This window comes from Neomonachus schauinslandi, chromosome 1, assembly GCF_002201575.2.
Source record: "Neomonachus schauinslandi chromosome 1, ASM220157v2, whole genome shotgun sequence".
In the NCBI taxonomy this organism is placed as follows: Eukaryota; Metazoa; Chordata; class Mammalia; order Carnivora; family Phocidae; genus Neomonachus; species Neomonachus schauinslandi.
This window is the reverse complement of record NC_058403.1, coordinates 161,140,525-161,155,836: the sequence shown is the minus strand read 5'-3', so window position 1 is coordinate 161,155,836 and position 15,312 is coordinate 161,140,525. Positions and strand designations below refer to the sequence as shown.

General features: G+C 46.3%; 1 protein-coding gene across 6 annotated transcripts in view; it reads right to left on the bottom strand.

The window, feature by feature from the left end:
- Positions 1–215: 215 nt before the first annotated feature.
- TMEM40 (transmembrane protein 40) overlaps positions 216–15,312 on the bottom strand; it is a 33,282-nt gene continuing 18,185 nt past the window's right edge. Inside the window, exons 4-12 of one of the 6 annotated variants that reach the window (XM_021694939.1) lie at positions 10,060–10,113; positions 7,306–7,341; positions 6,926–6,958; positions 6,477–6,524; positions 3,153–3,224; positions 2,997–3,071; positions 2,681–2,857; positions 2,431–2,493; positions 221–1,686 (exon numbers count right to left, since the gene is read on the bottom strand). In XM_021694939.1, coding sequence (XP_021550614.1) covers positions 1,667–1,686; positions 2,431–2,493; positions 2,681–2,857; positions 2,997–3,071; positions 3,153–3,224; positions 6,477–6,524; positions 6,926–6,958; positions 7,306–7,341; positions 10,060–10,113 — 578 coding nt within the window. In that variant the 3' untranslated portion in view covers positions 221–1,666. Of the gene's footprint in view, positions 2,494–2,680; positions 3,072–3,152; positions 3,225–6,476; positions 6,525–6,925; positions 6,959–7,305; positions 7,342–10,059; positions 10,114–15,312 lie in introns of those variants that run through there. The other 5 variants (XM_021694937.1, XM_021694941.1, XM_021694938.1 and 2 more) reach the window with 5 other exon arrangements.

Sequence of the window (15,312 nt, the reverse complement as noted above, 5' to 3'; positions counted from 1 at the left end):
ATCAAGAGTCACATGCCCCACCAACTGAGCCAGCCAGGTGCCCCCTTCCTCTCATTTCTTAAAAAAATACTCTCTGGGCACCTGGGTGGCTCAGATGGTTGAGCGTCTGCCTTCGGCTCAGGTCATGATCCCAGGGTCCTGGGATCGAGTCCCACGTCGGGCTCCCTGCTCAGCGGGGAGCCTGCTTCTCCCTCTGCCTCTCTCTCTCTCTCTTATGAATAAATAAATAAAATCTTAAAAAAAAAAAAAAGAAAAAAAATACTCTCTAACTCAGAAATCCCAAAGTCTGGGAAAAAGTACAGCTGCCTCGGGGCTGCTTTGCCTGGAGTGGGGGCCTAGACTGGCCAAGCTCTGTAAGGCAGCTTGGTATAAGGAGAACTTAAGCTTGGGTTCAAATGGAGCCTGTGCCACTTGCTTTGCTGTGGGAACTTGAGAAGTTACGAAAGCTCTGAGTCTCTTTCTCCATCTGCAAAATGAGGATGACTGACACATCTCAAGGCTGCTGTGAGAATTAAATCAGATAACATATGTGACTGTACTTGGACCATCATAAGCACTTGAGAAAGTATCCTCCAAGAGTCTGTGAGCTCAGGGAAGGCCCCACTTTTCTCTTCTGTAAATTGAAGAGTTCTCGTTTCTTCAATCATTCTTTCTATTCCCACTCTGGTCTCTTCTGTATGTTTTCTAGTTTGTCACTATTGCTCTTGAGATGTGAATCTAGAACTGAATATGTGCGTTGGTGTGGAATAGCTGTGTAAAGTAGGGTGTACTATCACCTCCTTCAATCTAGACTCTGTACCTCCATTTATGCAACCCAATTTTGCAAGGGATTTTTGTGTATGTGTGCTTCTATTTCACTCCTTTGGTATTTGTTGGGCTTAGAGCACCTAGCAGCCCCAGATCTTTTCAGAGGAAAGTATGCAAAACCCTCTTTCTGAACTTGTGCAATTTGAGTCTTGGACCTTAAGTGAGGGGCTGTACCTTTATTCCCTTTTATACTTTATCCAATAGACAAGGTGTCCTCCCTGACTAGATGGGGTCAAAGGAGACTCCAAATGTGTTCTCATGCTCAAGAAACTTGAAGGAACATTTAGCTGACTCTTTTTAGTCCAGGGAAGAAAACGTTTATTTGAATCTTGATGGAATCCAAGGCAGCGGGGCTAGAGAAGATGCCTTGATGCTGTGGCTTTAGTCCCCAGCAGCTCGCCTGTATCAGGTTCACCCTGGGGGCCTGGCATGATGGCTCCCTGCCGCGGGGCAGTGGGCTCTCTTCCCTCTCTCACCCCACCTGGATGGCCTGGGGATTTGAGAGGAATCAGGAGCCCACACAGATGACAGCTTGCAGGGCCCAGGGGTCTCCTACGGTCTCCTGAGAGCAGTGACATCCTAGAATCCTGCTGATCCAGGAACCGCAAAGGGCATAGGCCTGGCACCTTGCCTCTGCTTTCCATCCTGGCAGCTGGACTGCATGCCAATACTGCCCAAATGATACCCGGGTCCAGGCTGGTGCCAACGTTCAGACTACACGGAAGGAAAAGTGCTCTCTTTATTGCTCTAGACTGGCCCGCCCGCGTGTCTCCCAGAACGGGGCTCTGCCCTGGCACATCCAGGAGATGCAGTGGTGGTCATACTGGGGCCCAGCATGGCTGCCGGCCCAGCACTGGCCTCAGTCGGTCTTCCTGAATCCTGGAAAGCAAAGCCCCGCAGGATGGCATGGGATTCTGAAGGCAGCCAGGCCTCATTTCCACCATCCCCCCAGATGCCCAAATACTCCTCGCAGCTGGGATAATGTCACCCTAGAAGCCACGGGTCTCCATGACCCACAGCCACCGCAACGAATTTCCCCTTTATGAATTAAATGGGCTATAGGAGACAGATATCCCCAGCACAGAGCCACACAGCCCCCTGGCCTCTCAGTTTTGAGACATCATGGGAGGCACAGAGCCGCTGGTCAGAAAGAAAGAGGATCTCCTTTAGCCCAGCCCAGCCACACTAGCTGTGTGACCCTCGGCAAGTCACTCCACCTCTCTGGGCCTCAATTCCTTCATCGGTCACGTGCACCATAACTGAAGCACACCTAATAGGCAAATAAAATCCTGGCAAAACTGGTGTTTGGGTAAATGTAAAGTTCTATGAGAGAATGAGGAACACCCAGATTCCCTTCCCTTTTCTACAGTGTTCCACACTTAAGGACTTCCGCATCCGTTCCTCATGTGGTTTTGCATAACACCCTTGTGCAGTGGGTATTACTACACCCACGGTCCAGTGGAGGAAACGGAGGCTGAAAGATGATCCTGGGCCCCAAAGCTGGTGAATTGGCAGGGGCCCCTGATTCCAGGCCCTGCTGTTTCCTATAGGCTAAGCCCTGTTCGCAACCAAAGACCCTGATAGGGAGGAAGATGGTGAACATAGGAAGGATGGAAACATTACCCATCAGCCTAAGCTTCTGAAAGAGGGGGATGAAGCCATGCAGGACGCTGTGGATCCGGTACACTGCTCACAAACAGAGAGAAAGGAGCTTGAGCTTTGTGCCCCAGCAAGGGACCCAGGGTCACCCCCCCCCCCCCCCCCCCCCCACATAAAGGCCTAACCCACACAAACAGGGATTAGTGGTGGAATTTCAGGCAGCAGGTTGAGCTTAGATAATAGTACTGGAGTTATTATTATTAAAAACAATGACCTTGAGCAGCAATAACAGTGCCAGGAAATTCAGTGAATTCAGTACCCCACTCCGTGAACTGCCTTGTTTTCGATCTCTGGCTAATTCTGTTTGTTTGCCACTTTAAACTGTTTTTGTTGCAGTTTTGTGGAACTGCCCATTTTTTCCATGGGGTTTTGCCAATGACCTCACCGTGACCTTGAAAGTGGTTAGGAAGAAAACACGAGCATAAGGAAATCTTTAAAAAATGTTTAGGTGGTGGCTTTCTGGCCCTTAGTGGGCATCTGTGGCGGTCCAGCCACCACCCCTAAAGAGTCTGGGGGCGGGGGGACCTTACCCAGCCCAAAGTAGATGCCGACTGTCTCCAGGGAGGCGAAGGTGAGTAGGCCGACCCCAAGGGACATGAACCAGTCTTCGAGGGCAGCGAGGGAGAGAATGGTCAGCCTGCAAGTCTGGCCCCTCCTATCCCCCAACCTGTTCCCACGGCCCTCACCTGCGTAATAGTGATAACACACCAGCAAGGTCCCAATGGCAAAGCAGAGCAGGACAAAATGGAAAAACTCATCTGTAAAGGCAAAGGCGGGGAATTACTATTTGCTCCTTTCTCTCTCTTTTTTTTTTTTGTTACTAAAAGTAGTCCTGTCTCTGCTCCAATGTAACTTTATTCAGAGAAGCTGCTCCTGAGCAACCCAACTAAAAAAACACCCCATTTCCAGGCTTTATCTCATTTTATTATTTTTCTAACACTGACACCCCTCAACTTGTTATATTTTTATTTCCACACTTATTCTCAAAAAACAAAGAAAAAATGTGAAACAGATTTATTCTCTGTCCCTCTCAGTAGGGTGGAGGGTAGGGATTTTGCTGAGACGCTAAAGCAATGCCAGGCTTGCAGAGCTGCCCAATATTTTTGTTTGTCAAATGAATATTAAATGCAGTAAAAAATGCAAATGTGTCACATCTAAAAGTTTCACAATGCCCCATTTTCCCTCCCTAATCCCCCTCCTTAAAAGCAAGCGGTGATTGCCAAAACCTTTCCAGGCATATACATGCACATTTAAAAAAAACCCAAAAGCAGGGAGGTATCACAATTCCAGATATAAAGATACACTACAAAGCTGTAGTAATCAAAACATTATGGTTCTGGCACAAAAATAGACACACAGATCAATAGAACAGAATAGATAGTCCAGAAATAAAGCCATGCTTTTATGGTCAATTAATCGTCAACAAAGGAGGCAAGACTATCCAATGGAAAAAAGACAGTCTCTTCAACAAAAGGTGTTGGGAAAACTGGACAGCTACATGCAAAAGAATGAAACTGGACCACTTTCTTACACCATACACAAAAATAACTTCAGAATGGATGAAAGAACGAAATGTGAGACAGGAAACCACAAAATTCATAGAAGAAAACATAGACAGTAATTTCTTTGACATCAGCTGTAACAACTTCTTTCTAGATATGTCTCCTGAGGCAAGGAAAACAAAAGCAAAATTAAACAAATGGGACTACACCAAAATGAAAAGCTTCTGCACAGTGAAGGAAACCATCAACAAAACAAAAGGGCAACCTAGTAAATGGGAGGAGATTTTGCAAATGATATATCTGATAAGGGGTTAATATCCAAAGTATATAAAAAACTTATATAACCTAACACCAATAATAATAACAATAATAATCCAATTAAAAATGCACAAAAGACATGAACAGACATTTTTCCAAAGAAGACATCCAGATGGCCAATAGACACATGAAAAGATGCTCAACATCACTCATCATCAGGGAAATGCAAATGAAAGCCACAGTGAGATATCACCTCACACCTGTCAGAATGGCTAAAATTAAAAAGACAAGAAATAACAACTGTTGGCAGGGGTGTAGAGAAAAAGGAACCCTCATGTACTGTTGTTGGGAATGAAAATTGGTGTAGCCACTGTGGAAAGCCAATTATGGAGGTTCCTCAAAAAATTAAAAATAGAATTACCATACAATCCAGTAATTCCACTACTGGGTGTTTACTCAAATAAAAAGAAAACACTAATTCGAAAAGATATATGCACCCCTATGTCTATTGTAACTTTATAACAGCCAAATTATGGAAGCAACCCAAGTGTCCATCAATGGATGAATGGATAACAAAGATGTGGTATGTGTATATTATGGAATATTACCCAGCCATAAAAAGAATGAGATCTTGCCATTTGCAACAACATGGATGGACTTAGAGGGTATAAAGCTATGTGAACCAAGTCCGTCAGAGAAAGATAAACAACATATGACTTCACTCATATGTGAGTGAAACAAACATACAAACATACGAACAAAGAAAAAAGGGAGACAAACAAAAAAACCAGATTCTTAAATGGAACACACTGATGGTCACCAGAGGGGAGGTGGGGGAGGGGAGGGGTGAAACAGGTGAAGGGGATTAAGAGTACACTTAGCATGATGAGCACTGAGAAATGTACAGAATTATCGAATCACTCTATTGTACACCTGAAACTAATATAACACTGTATGTTAATTATATTTGAATTTAAAAAAAAAAGCAGGGCCCATTTGTACACCTACAGCTCTATCATTTGCTTTCTTCCTCTCATAGATAGACCAGGGCCGTCCTTCCATCTCAGAACATATGTAGATCGCCCTGTTCTTTTGGATGGCTGCATAGTGTTCCATGGTATAAACTTAACCTAATTTATCTGTCTGGTCCCCCACTGATGAACCTAGAAGTGTCTGATTTTTTGCTGTTAGTGATGCTGCACCAAATACACATGAATCTCTGTGCACGTATTTCTGTGGGCCCCACGCCCAGAAGTGCAAATGTAGGCTTGGAGGGTTCTCCAAGGAAAGGCGCTGAGAGTGGGTTCTGCGCCATGGGCCGGTGCTCAGGCGTGCTCTGTGAGTGAGGCCCTGCGGCACTTTGCTGGGCACTGGGCTAGTCACTGCGGAGATGACACAGGGCCCTTGACTCAGTCAAGGGGCTGAGCTTAGAGGTGGCTCTGCTGTCTGTGTCCGAAGGGCAATGAATAAGGGTCAGGGTGGCATTAAAGGCACAGGGGCTCCAAACTGAGCTCGTGCTCTAGGAAGGAGAGCGGGAAGGGGAATCACCTTCTTGCTCTGGGGTATAATGTCATGCCCTGCACTTTGGGAATCTCAGTTTTATTCAAATGAGGCACATTTCATAGCCCAGGAAAGTTCTAAAACCCTGGTTCATTTAGCTGGAGAGGGACAGAGTCAGGGGCTCACACCCAGGTCTCCCACTCCCTGAAGATGGGCCTTTGCAAAAACCCCAGATGTTTCTAGGACAACTGCCATTTGTTTAATCAAACACCCTGGTCTCCTGTCCCTTCCCTGACCTCCTCCCTGAAGCCCTCACAGACCCCCGGCTTAGAGTGAAGGAGTTCCTTCCAGTTCGTATGGCTCCTTCTCTAGAGTCTAGCTAATCCAACCTCAGGGCTTCCTCACCCCCCCTTCCAGCTCCCCACTGTGGCCAGAGGGCTAGGGGGCATTTATCATCCCTGTGACTCCGTGTACACAGCAGAAACAGCACAGGACCAGGGTTCAAGCCCAGGCTGTGCCACTCGCTCGCTGAAAGCCCACACTCCATGCTTGAGCCTTAGTTTCCATATCTGCACAATGGGAGTCATCGTACCACCTTCTTGAGGTGATTCTAAGCTGAGGAGTCTGCAAACAGGGCACACGACCAAGGTGGGCTATGATCGTTGTTTTTCTAGGCCACCAGCAGAATTTCTGCCCATAGAAATCTGGACCAGACAGGCAGAAGCAGCTTGGGGGCACCAATTTCCTTACCATCTTTCTTTATATTCAGTCTTCTTAACTCAGAGGCCTCCACTTCTCCTTAGGAACAAGAGAGAGATGAGTGTTGAACTTGGATGAGGGATGGCTGGTGGGGTTTTCTCTTCCCTGCTTCACTGAGACTGGCTCTCTTGGGTTCTTCTTCCTGGGTCAGAAGGCACTCACCGCAGGACCAGTCAGAGCAAAGCTGTGAAGGTGGGGCTATCTGTCCTTGGGGCCCCCACCCCCCCGCCCCTCCTCTCCACACAGGCCTGAGTCTGCATTCTGTTTCCTTTCTCCTGAGCTTGGAGGTCCCTTTCCAGAATCCTGGTGACACTCTGGTTGGTGATGGCATCCCTGCTGTGACTGACCCACCCTCCCAGGCTGTCTGGCCCTGTCCTAATCCCCCAGAATGCAGGCCCCCTCCTTCTTCTCTTCTCTCTTCTCGGAGTTTGTGTATTTACCACTTGCTGGGTCAGAACCTCTTCTTCGGAGTCCTGGAGATTAGAAACTCAACATTAGTGCCAGGCTAGCTGGGACCTTAACAGGTGCCTGCACCCTAGTGGAGGAAGTAGGTGACCTCTGAAAAAGCCGCGTCAAATTCTCCAGCCCCCAAAGGAGCTTTCCATCTATCAGTTGCCGGTTGCAATCCCTTTTCCTCTTGCCTGAAACCCTTTTCTAACCCTCTGAGCCCAGGTCAGAGTCCCAGGACCCCAGCTGGATTTGGAGTCCCCATCTCACACCCATGAGCCCCAACAGTAGCTGGTTCTCCCAGGGGAAAGACAGTGCCCAGACCTGTCCATCATCAGTACTGACAACCTCTCTCCCCTAAGAGGACACTCACCTGATTCTCCAGAGGGCACCACCTCTCCAGGGGCACCTACATGGAAGGAAAATCAGTGATCACATATCCCTTGTCCTCTGGGTGGGGAGAAGTTACACTGTGGGGAATGTGGATCTCACTCAGAGAGTTTCCATGTGATCTGAGTGGGCCAAGTGGTGACTGGAGCAAGGTGGAAGCCTATTCCATCTAAGGGGCAGCCACCAGCCACAGTAGGAATGCCTGTCTAGTGTTATAGGTCATCCAATTTCCCACGAAAAGCCAGAAATCCAGGTTTTTACATCAACTTCTTGATTATAAAAAAGGTTGGCAACTCTTGGATTCCACGGAATCAAAGATGTCATCGTTTGTGAGACATGACATTATTTTATACATTACTATGTAAGGAAAACCACTGCCAATTTTAATTGTAAGTTGCCAGTGATTTTACGATGCATCCTGATTTCAGAGATGTCTAAATGTGAAAAAGTATGAGTTGATGAAATGTAATAATAATAATAATAATAATGCTCTATGAGCCAGATAAAACACATCTGCACACACGTGGGCACCAGTTTGTGACCTGTGCCTGTTCTTGACCATGCAAGATGCAGGTGGTGACCCTCAGCTACGTGGACCCAGCCCCACCAGGCCGAGTTCGTGGGAGCCGAGCCGGGCTGCATCCTGGGAAGCCCAGCCCCACACCCTGAGCGTTGAGCTCCTTGTCTGCACTGCTGAGGGTGATGTGAGCCCTATGTACTTGTCCCAAGCCGCAGCCTCCTCGTTAATCTGGTCTAGGGTGGTCTACCCACCCCATTCACCCTGATTCTTGGTGCCTATTCTAGTTCCTGGTGACCTCTCTCCTAGCCTGTCAAATCCTTCCCCTCAAGGGCCGGCAGGACCCCCGGGTAGCGCCCCCTGCCTCCACCACCAGTAGTCACCATGCCGGTATACTTTCCAATGTTTGGGTCAGCCCCAGGACACAGACACCAGAAGGGGGCACTCGGCACACAACAATCAACATGCTGGACTGTCTTTAAGGCTAATATGCAAATGGGAAGCATCATCTGCAGGTGACCTAAGAGTGGCCAGTGCTGAGGGTACGGAAAACATACCTACTAGAACGGCATGAAATGAGACTCCAAGAGTGTAATTTACTAAGAACTTCCAATGTCTTGGTGGGGGGGAGTAATTCACAAGTTTGTGGTGGTATCTATGTTTTCTACACTAAACATGAATTTCTTTTATGATGAGAAATAAAACCATTTTATTTTTAAGTAATCTCTACACCCAATGTGGGGCTTGAACTCACAACCCTGAGATCAAGAGTCGCATGCTCCACTGACTGAGCCAGCCAAGCACCCCAAAAACATTTTTTTTTTAAAGATTTTATTTATTTATTCATAAGAGACAGAGAGAGAGAGGCAGAGGGAGAAGCAGGCTCCCCGCCGAGCAGGGAGCCCGATGCGGGACTCGATCCCAGGACCCCGGGATCATGACCTGAGCCGAAGGCAGACGCCCAACCATCTGAGCCACCAGGCACCCCAAAAACATTTTTTTAAAGACTTATTTATTTATTTAAGGGGGGGAGGAGCAGAGGGAGAGGGAGAGAGAGAATCCCAAGCAGACTCCACGCTGAGCACGGAGCCAGACGTGGGGCTCGATCTCATGACCCTGAGATCATGACCGGAGCCGAAATCAAGAGTTTAACTCAGTCGGCTTAATCGACTGAGCCACCCAGGTGCCCCCAAAAACATTTTTAAATATATGTAAATGTCACAGTTTCTCTCTCATTTTACACCCTGTGAAACTATTCTTACACTACTTGAGTAATTATAAACATTTTTCTAAACCAAGTAATACTTGTTTTTGTGTAAAAAAAGGGAAGAAAGAAAATCAGAAAATTCAGTTAAGCAAATAAAACAGTGTAACTATTACTCACAATGCTACCACCCAGAGGCAGCCATGGGTAATATCTTGATGCAGAAATTAAAATATTTCATTTACATTTCTTAGAATGTGTATGTGTTTCTTGTTGTTTCCTGGGTTATTATCAGGTGTTAGGAGACTACGTAGATTATAAAAATGTTGGATTAAACAAAATTAAGATTTTTTTTCAAGTAATCTCTACACCCAACATGGGGCTTGAACTCACAACCCCAAGATCAAGAGTCACACACTCTACTAGCTGAGCCAGCAAGATACCCCATGTATTAAACAAAGTTAAGTGGGTTTTCTTAACTGCAGTATGCATTTGTTAGGCTTTTTGGCAAACTGGTTCATTCTTACAAATTGTCCCCATTTCATCAAAGTGCTTCCAAGCAAAGTGCCATAATGTTTATATCTCCTTGCCGTAATAATCACGATGCCCAGAGATAATTATTCCATAACATTAGTTTTTTCGAGATGAGATCCTTAATTTTCCTGTGCACCTGTAAACAGCCCACTATTCCAAGACAGTGGGTTGCAAATCATGTTTCATTTTGCTGGCTGGGAAGCTCAGACCCAGAAAGATTGGGTGACTGAGCTAAGTCGCCCTGCAAGTCAAGGTTATAGTTCAGAAGAGAATCCGGGACAGTCTCACCAAGGCAGAAAATGCTTGCCTCCATCCCCATTTACCAATGTTCTGACCATTTTTCTTGCCATATCTCCTATATTTTCCTAGCACTTTTCAGCCATGAAACACCCTCATGAACTTGTTTCTGTCCAACAAAGCCCAAAGCCCTCATGTCCTTTGTGTAATTCCATTTTTGTCAAAGCCACTGGACAATGACTTACCTCCATAGAGCTGAAGCTCATCCGTCAAAAGGTCAGACTCCTCATGCTCAGCACCTGAGTGGAGACAACCCCCTTTAGTCAGCTCTCCCCATCACAGCACCCCAGGGCAGCTTCCATCTCCTGCACATCTGAAGCCTTAAAAAGTAACACGGTCCTTGTTTGTGCTGGGCGTGACCCGGGCAGTCTTCAAGGGGCAAGGCAGCCTTACAAGTACTTTCCCTTTACCCTTTCTAACTCCCCCCACACACTCAGAGGTGACTGTGGTCAGTTTCCTGAAAAAGAATTGAGGGTCTGAGTGGACCTGGGCCTCCTTCAAAGTCAGTAAAAAGAGTTGCCATTTATTGTGCACTTACTAGGTATCAATGTGGAACTAAGTAATTTATATTTAATATTTCACTAGATCCTTACAGAAATCCTATGAAGAAGGTATTCGTACCTCTCCCTCCCCCATTTTATGGGTAAGGAAACTGAGGTTCACAAAGTTAAATTATTCCCTGAAGATCACACAGCCAGTAAGTGGAAATTCCAGGGTTCAAACCCAGATCTGACACCCAAGCCTGCAATCCTAATCCCTTTTTAAAAAAGATTTATTTATTTATTTGAGAGAGAGAGAACGTGCACAAGCACATGCACAAGTGGGGGGAGGGGCAGAGGGAGAGAATCTTAAAGCAGACTCCCCGCTGAGCGTGGAGCCGGAAGTGGGGCTCCATCTCACGACCCATGAAATCATGACATGAGCTGAGAGCAAGAATTGGATGCTTAACCAACTGCACCACCCAGGCGCCCCCTCATCACTTTTATCTTCAGAAATAGAACCCAGAACTCAAATCCAGTTTCAAGGGCAGCATTTATCAAGCATCTCATGTGTGCCAGGTTCCGTTCTAGGCATTAATCCAGGCTCTTTCCCCCATGCTCTTTTTTTTTTTTTTTTTTTTAAGATTTTATTTATTTGACGGAGAGAGACACGAGAGAGGGAACACAAGCAGGGGGAGTGGGAGAGGGAGAAGCAGGCTTCCCGCGGAGCAGGGAGCCCGATGCGGGGCTCGATCCCAGGACCCTGGGATCATGACCTGAGCCGAAGGCAGACGCTTAACGACTGAGCCACCCAGGCGCCCCTCTCCCATGCTCTTTTCTTGCCACAATCCATTTAGGCCACAATTTACTTAAAATTTTTATTTTTCCAAAATTCTTCTCCTGGTTGTCAAAATAGAACATGCTCACTGTGTAATAGTTATAGTATAGGACTAGGTCAAAAGAGTGAAAATAAAAATCACCCATCATTTAACCATCCAGAGATAACCACTACTAACATTTTGCTATTTTTCCTTCTGGTCGTACTCATCACCACATACGTGTGAATTTTTAGAGTATGTTTGAGATCAAACGAATCTTATGATTTGACATATTTCTTTTTCACTTCAGAGATATGTGAAGAATAGAGTTGTAGGCAGGACAGGGTGTACTTTGGTGGTGTTGGACATTAGGCTGCTTGCTACCGGCACCCTACTATAAACAATGCCGTGAGGAACATCCTTACGCAGGCACGCTCGGTCCCGCTGAGAAACTCAACGGTGAGCTGGGCGGGCAAAAGAGAAAGGGCAAGGCCTACTGCCTACCAGGTGAGCTGTCCTGGGGGGTGTCCCGCCCCCTGGCTTTGCTGACGCTGTCCAGTTACTCCTGGGTGCTGGTTCTCATCACTGCTCTCTGCAGAGAACAAACACAAGCTGTAGGAGAACCTCAGTCTGGAACGAGCCTGAAATACATTGGTTCTGGTGTTCTCAGAATTTAGCCTATATGAGGAGATCTGGAGCAAAGAGACGTCTTTGGGAAATGGGAGGGGTAGGAGATCTGCCATAAACTTTCTGTGTGATCTTGAACAAATCATTTAATACTTCCACTGCCGCTTTCATGAAGATAAGACAAGGTCATCCAAGGTACCATATTACAAGCCCACGGCTGTGTCATCTCTGTGTCCCCATATCATGCTGACTCTGTTTGTTCCCACCAGGAAGGCCCTTCCCATTTGTCTCCTTTATCTTGAAGATTAAGGGGTAGGAAGGCTTTTCCAACTGCCCCAGCTCACGCTCATCTTGGCCCTCCCTCGTCTGGAGTTACCATAGTATCAACTGTCTGTACTTGACACGGTGGGCACGAGGGCCAGTGGTAGTAGTGTTCATCTCTCCAACCATCTTGAGCTCCTGAAGGACAAGGCCTGGGTCCTCACTCATCGAAAGGTGCCTGGAGGAGGAGCTTGATCAAGACTTGAAGAATGACAGACTTATTTGCACTCTTGGACAGTCAGCACTGCAGGAAGTTCCTGGTTTCAGGTCCAGAGGACTCCCTTTTCCTTAGGATAACCAAGATGGCTCCCACCCGGGCTAATGTCCCTCAGTGTGCTTGGGAAACTCCTGCTCAATCGTGGATAAATTTCAAATTTCCAGGAAGCCAGTTAACTGTGCTTTAAAATCAGTGCATGTGATCTCAGCTAGATACAGAGAAAAAGGTATCAGGAAGTACATCAAGATTACAACAGCAGTATTTATCTCAGAAGATAGGATTTTGGTTGGCTTCTATTTTCTTTTTTTCTGTATTTTATAAATATTAATCAGTGTTAAAAAAAAAAAAGGGCTTTTTCGGGTGCCTGGTAGCTCAGCGTCTGCCTTCGGCTCAGGTCATGATCCCAGAGTCCTGGGATCAAGTTCCGGATCGGGATCCTTGCTCAGTGGGGAGCCTGCTTCGCCCTCTGCCTGCCACTCCCTCTGCTTGTGGGCTCTCTCGTGCTCGCTCAAGTATAAATAAAAATCTTTAAAATAAAAGGCCTTTTCATTGCATTTTGCAAAATATCAAACAATACAGAAAATGAAAGCAAAAATTACTCCAAATTCTGCCTCCATCAACATACAAATGAACATTATATTTTAGCTTTCTCTATGGCATATTCATAATATATAACTTTTTTTAAGTAGGCTCCATGTCCAGCATGGAGCTCAATGTGGGACTTGAACTCACGACCCTGAAATCAAGACCTGAGCTGAGATCAAGAGTATTTTTTATAAAAGGCATTATAGAATTATATGTTGTCTAAAACGAGGACAACTTTTGTATGTGCACTCTAATTCAGTTACCTAAAAAATTAACCCTGGCAGAAGGAGTCAGTTTGTTGCTGGTGCCCCCCGTATCCATCCCAGAGCCTGGCACATAGCTGGAGCTCAATAAATATTTATTGAATAAATGTAAGGAAACACATTAATATGTGTTTAGTGGTTATATCTGGGTGACAGAGCAAAGGATGATCTTCTTACTCTTTCTACTTCCTTATATACTCCACATTTTCTACAGTGTTCCTATGTGTAATCTTTCACAATAAAAAGTTTGTTTTGTTTTGTTTTGCTGAGAGAGAGAGAGAGCGTGCACATGAGCGGGGGGGAGGGACAGAGGGAGAGGGAGAGAGAAAATCTTAAGCAGGCTCTGTGCTCAGCGCAGAGCCTGACATGGGGCTTGATCTCACGACCCTGAGATCATGACCTGAGCTGAAATCAAGAGTTGGCCGCCCAACTGACTGAGCCACCCAGGCGCCTCTCACAATAAAAAGTTTTAATTAAAAAATAATAGGATACAGTAAAAACAAAAAGAAATGTAGGGAGAGCAGTACTGGATGCTAGACTATGAGTTCGGATCCTGAGTGTGGAGGAGGGCTGGGGCTGCAGTGAGCTACCCAACCAGGCTTGGGGCCTTGGGAGCCATCTAAGCCCAAAGAATGAGCAGGGTCTGAGTTCTAACAGCAGGCCACCCATTGTGGATCAGAGATTGGAATCCTGATATCAGTATGTCTCTGTGCTTCTGTTGATTTTCTTGTTGTTTTTTCTTGGTGTTCTGTTTTGCTGACTACAGGTAGTCCTATGTGTGCTGTGGAGACCTGAGGGAAGGGGCTCATACCCACACTTGGGGGAGAACATTTGTGGCGGAGCAGCACCCCCGAGGGTCAACCACAATCGGAAGACAAAATGTCACCTCCCACCCAGGGAGGAGAAACAAAAGGACAGGCAAGAGCCCCCTTGCACCTGGAAGCTCTTCTTCCAGGGCTAACCCTAACAGGGGATGGGGTTATATATGGTCCGCTCTTGAACAATACGGGTTTGAACTGCACGGGTCCACTTACACGCAGATTTTTCACCTCACTGTGCTATAAATGTATTTTCTCTTCCTTTTCTTAATAACTTTTTTATTTTCTAGTGTACTTTATTGTAAGAATACAATATATCATACAGACAAGATACAGAATACGTAGCAATCACTGTTTATGTTTTCGGTAAGGCTTCCAGTCAACAGAAGGCTTTAGTAGTTAAGTTTGGGGGGAGTCAAAAGTTATATGCAGATTTTCAACTGCGTGGGGAGTCAGGGTCCCCAGACCCCATGTTGTTCAAGGGTCAATTGTACTTTTTAATAAGGGCAGTGGCAGGGTACCTGGGTGGCTCCGTCGGTTAAGCGTCTGCCTTTGGCTTGAGTCATGATCCCAGAGTCCTGGGATCAAGCTCCCTGGGATTAGGCTCCCTGATCAGCAGGGGGGTCTGCTTCTGTCTCTTCCTCTGCCCCTCCCCCTGCTCGAGCTCTCTGTCTCTCCCTCTCTCTCTCAAAGAAATAAATAAAATCTTTAAAAGAAAAAAATAATAAGGGCGGTGGCTTCCTTTCCAGTCCCATGAGGACTACAAATAAACCCACTGGACCCACCAATCACTCACTCTCCTCTGTCTGGAGAAATAAGCATAGATTTTGTAGTCTTGAGCCTCAGTCTCATCATTTGAAACGTGAGGATGTGAGGCCAGGGCTTTGCAAGCATTTTTTAGGATTTAGCCTGAGAATTCTTCCCCCAAATAAAACCTCAGGCCAAAGCCCACTCCATAAAGCAGATCTTAGTGCAGGCGTTCTGGTGGAGGAGTAGACCAAGCCCGCCCCTTAGGCTCCCCAGTCCAGGAAAGACCTCCAGGGATCCCGAGTTGGTTACTGAGCCCTCTGACAGCAGGTCATTCAGCCTCCCCGTGCCTCAGTTTCTTCACCTGTAAAATGGGAATAATAATAGCACTTTCTTCAATGGGTCTCTATGAGAACGAACTTAGTTATTACATGTAAAGTGCTTGGAACAGTCCATGGCCCATAGTAAGTGCTCAATAAATGCCAGGCACGACGCTGCTGGTGCTATCCATTCTGCCTAACATTTTGAATTAAGAGAATAAAAATGAAAGGACATTCTGCTTT